This window comes from Triticum dicoccoides, chromosome 1A (genome assembly GCF_002162155.2).
Source record: "Triticum dicoccoides isolate Atlit2015 ecotype Zavitan chromosome 1A, WEW_v2.0, whole genome shotgun sequence".
In the NCBI taxonomy this organism is placed as follows: domain Eukaryota; kingdom Viridiplantae; phylum Streptophyta; class Magnoliopsida; order Poales; family Poaceae; genus Triticum; species Triticum dicoccoides.
In genome coordinates this window covers 491,401,851-491,405,509 of record NC_041380.1, presented here as the reverse complement: position 1 = coordinate 491,405,509, position 3,659 = coordinate 491,401,851, and the positions used below count along the sequence as shown (strand labels likewise).

Below are 3,659 nucleotides of genomic sequence, written 5' to 3'. Positions count from 1 at the left end.
ATAAAAATCTAGCCTTCTCCCAATTTTAGTTCTTGGCAGATTTTAGCAACTTAGCACAAACAAGTAATCAACCTACACATGCAAGTATAGCAGCGGAATGTAAAACAATTGCATATGAGGGTAAATGGAGGAGTTTGAGGGAGCAAACGCAATGTTGACACGGAGATTTTTGGCGTGGTTCCGATAGGTGGTGCTATCGTACATCCACGTTGATGGAGACTTCAACCCACGAAGGGTAACGGTTGCGCGAGTCCACGGAGGGCTCCACCCACGGAGGGTCCACGAAGAAGCAACCTTGTCTATCCCACCATGGCCGTCGCCCACGAAGGACTTGCCTCACTAGGGTAGATCTTCACGAAGTAGGTGATCTCCTTGCCCTTACAAACTCCTTGATTCAACTCCACAATCTTGTCGGAGGCTCCCAAGTGACACCCAGCCAATCTAGGAGACACCACTCTCCAAGAAGTAACAAATGGTGTGTTGATGATGAACTCCTTGCTCTTGTGCTTCAAATGATAGTCTCCCCAACACTCAACTCTCTCTCATAGGATTGGATTTGGTAGAAAGAAGATTTGAGTGGAAAGCAACTTGGGGAAGGCTAGAGATCGAGATTTATGTGGTTGGAATGGAATATCTTGACTTCAACACAAGTGTAGGTGGTTCTCTCTCAGAAAATATGTATTGGAAGTGTAGGCATGTTCTGATGGCTCTCTCCTCGAATGAAGAGTGGGTGGAGGGGTATTTATAGCCTCCACACAAAATCTAACCGTTACACACAAATCACCAGACTCGGTGGGACCGAATCATGAAACTCGGTCAGACCGATTTAGTTCAAAATGTGAATGTTAGGATTCTCGGTGGGACCGACATGTCAACTCGGTGGGACCGATTTCGTTAGGGTTAGGGCATAACGTAATCTCGGTGAGACCGATTACACAAACTCGATGAGACCGATTTTGGTAATGGACTAACAGAGAGTTGGTCAGGTAAACTCAGTGGGACCGATTCGCTCATCTCGGTTGGACCGAAGTGTTACGAAAGGGAAACAGAAAGTTCACATTGCAATCTCGGTGGGACCGATCGCTCATCTCGGTTGGACCGAAACGTTACGAAGGGAAACAGAGAGATTACAATCCCATCTCGGTGAGACCGAGATCCCTATCGGTGAGAGCGAAAAGATTAGGGTTTCTCGCAGTGGCTATGCTAACTGAACTCGGTGGCGCCGGATAGAAAGAATCGGTGGGGCCGAGTAGGATATTTGGCTTCTTAATAGTATTGGCTTTTCCTATAGACTCAATGTGATCTTGGATAGCCAATGTTTTATCTTTAGCATTTTGAAGGGTCCACTTTCTAATCCATGCCATGCCAACCATTGAGCTTTCCTGAAATATTCATCTTGGAATAGCATTAGCTCAATGAGCTATATGTTGTTAGAAATTACCAAAACCACCCAGGGATAGTTGCACTTTCAGGGTCTCACAGTAGTTAGTCGGGAAGAAAACACACAAGGAGGACTCGAATGAACGAGTGGGCTGATGTTAAAGCAAGCTGTTTAATATAAGTTACTTAGTTCAAAAGATACTCTGCAGCTATGTGCAGACTTCTTGTTAGGACTAGAATGAACGTGTACTTCAACATTGTGCTATATAATTAGTAAATGTATGTTAGGCTGGCTTTTGTAGACTTGCTAATTTGTATTTTATGTAGCTTAGTATGAATTTATCTGCAGCTATGTGCAGATTTCTTGTTTGAGTGTTCACAGCTTCCTGACTGTTTTTTGCATTCAGTTTACTAATTCAATTTTTGTTAAAAAAAACTTAGTAAGCTCAATTGTCTATTTGTCTTGTGTGACGTAGGCAATGGTGCTTGATGCTGATGATGCAGTCTTGTTCTCAGACAGGAGCCTTTGTTGGCTTCAACTGGGTGATGGAAAAAAGGCTTTGCTAGATGCTAATAGATGCAGAAAAATGCGGCCTCACTGGCCAAAAGCTTGTCACCGGCAGGGTGAAGCTCGGATGCTACTGAAGGTTACATAGAGGATATGGCTGCCTTTTCCTCCTGGTGCCGCAAATAGTTTATGATCATTCACCTGGTCTTTTATCATCAGGACTATGAGGGCGCAAGTGAACGGTTCTTGGATGGACTCAAGTTGGACCCAGTGGACACTGATATCGAGGCTGCATTACGGTAAACCCATCTGCCTCTTTGGTTACACTAATGCCTTTGACGATGACCTTGCATTGGCGGCTGGCTGGCCGTGTTTCAGCACATCTCAAGCACAGTATTAGCTATATGTTGAACACTTTTTTTTTCCGAGAATATATGTTGAACACTTGCCTATGCTGCAAGTACATGCATGTGCCCTTGTCATGAGACTGTCGAGAACTTGTGAAGACATTGGCTATAGCTCCGTTCTGTTTTGTGTTTGTTAGGATTTCGGAACGCCACTTTGTACTGTTATCAATGCCAATGCCATCTTGCCATACACCAACCTAACTCTGACGTATAGTAACTCCGTGATCTGCCCTTCAGTAGTATTTTACTGAAAGTATTTAGAAAGAGGCGTGCATGTCATATTCATTATCAATTTATACTGTCTTGCAACGGCACCTAAATTACAAGCGCCAGACATAACAATGCAAACATCTGATACTTCTCCTTGGACTATTCAGGGAAGCTATGAAGTCCTTGAAGACGTCTAGGTCTCGGAGCATGAGAGCCAATTGACTATTTGGGTGTTGCAGGGAAGTCAGTTGAAGACTTGAAATGGGTCAGCAGGAGTTTCTACGTTTGCGCAAAGACCGTTTTCCGTTCGAAAGTAAAAACGACATGTCTGACGGACCGTGGTATGACTGTTGATGCATGCAGTAGCAGTACCCGGTGGAGACTCTCCAGTTGCCATCTATCGTGTATCAGGCTCTTATGTCAGGTTTTTGGGTCTTCGACGAAGCTCACTCGTCTGCGGCGTCAACCGAATGATCGCAGCCTCCGCATTGGTCTTGTTGCGGTGTTGCTGAATTCCCTCACTGCTAGTGTTTTTACTACTCACGTTGGTACAATGCAGTCACGACAGAGAAGAGGGGGATGTTTTGTTGGTTTTGTTCGCCCTGTGGGTGCAGAAGAAGATGAGAGCTAGCAGGAGCTTGCTGGCTACGGTTTGGCGGCTGCTATCTGTTGTTTTTCTGAACTCGGTTGGTTGCTGTGTGAGGTGGTTCGGACAATGTAATGATGATTTCAGAAATCAGGGAGTAAATGGCAAAAAACTACTGCTTTTTTTAACCCTCGGTGAGAACTACCACAATTGGAAGGCCTAACAAAACGGTAGCAGTTTTACGCTAATTCATCGTAAATTAGTACCACTTCCAGTTAAGTACTGAGGACCGTGGATTCCTCCCTCTAGCTTTTCTTCTACAGATTCGGTGCCGAGTGCTGCTACCTCGGCCGCTAGCAATTCGCTGTCTCCAGTGAGCCCCCAGCCATGATTTCTTCTCCCCTTGCCTCCCGAGGACCCTTTGAAGCTGACTCCTCTTTCAATTCCAGCTCTCAGTGCCCTTGATTGCCTCCGTTTTCGAGCTCGTCGGCCACCGCTTGGCTTTGACACAGGAGATGGAGAAGGGATTTGAAAAAAAAAAATTGTTTGCTTTTTTATAGCGACTGAC

The 3,659-nt window shown here is 45.1% G+C and overlaps 1 protein-coding gene across 2 annotated transcripts in view; it reads left to right on the top strand.

Annotated features, from left to right (window-relative positions):
- The window catches only part of LOC119281769 (small glutamine-rich tetratricopeptide repeat-containing protein 2-like), a 12,883-nt gene extending 9,604 nt beyond the window's left edge, over positions 1-3,279 (top strand). For both annotated transcript variants that reach the window (XM_037562210.1, XM_037562215.1), the window contains exons 8-10: positions 1,857-2,027; positions 2,108-2,187; positions 2,673-3,279. In XM_037562210.1, the coding sequence (XP_037418107.1) occupies positions 1,857-2,027; positions 2,108-2,187; positions 2,673-2,727 (306 nt within the window). In that variant the 3' untranslated portion in view covers positions 2,728-3,279. The remainder of the gene's footprint in view (positions 1-1,856; positions 2,028-2,107; positions 2,188-2,672) is intronic.
- Positions 3,280-3,659: the final 380 nt, after the last annotated feature.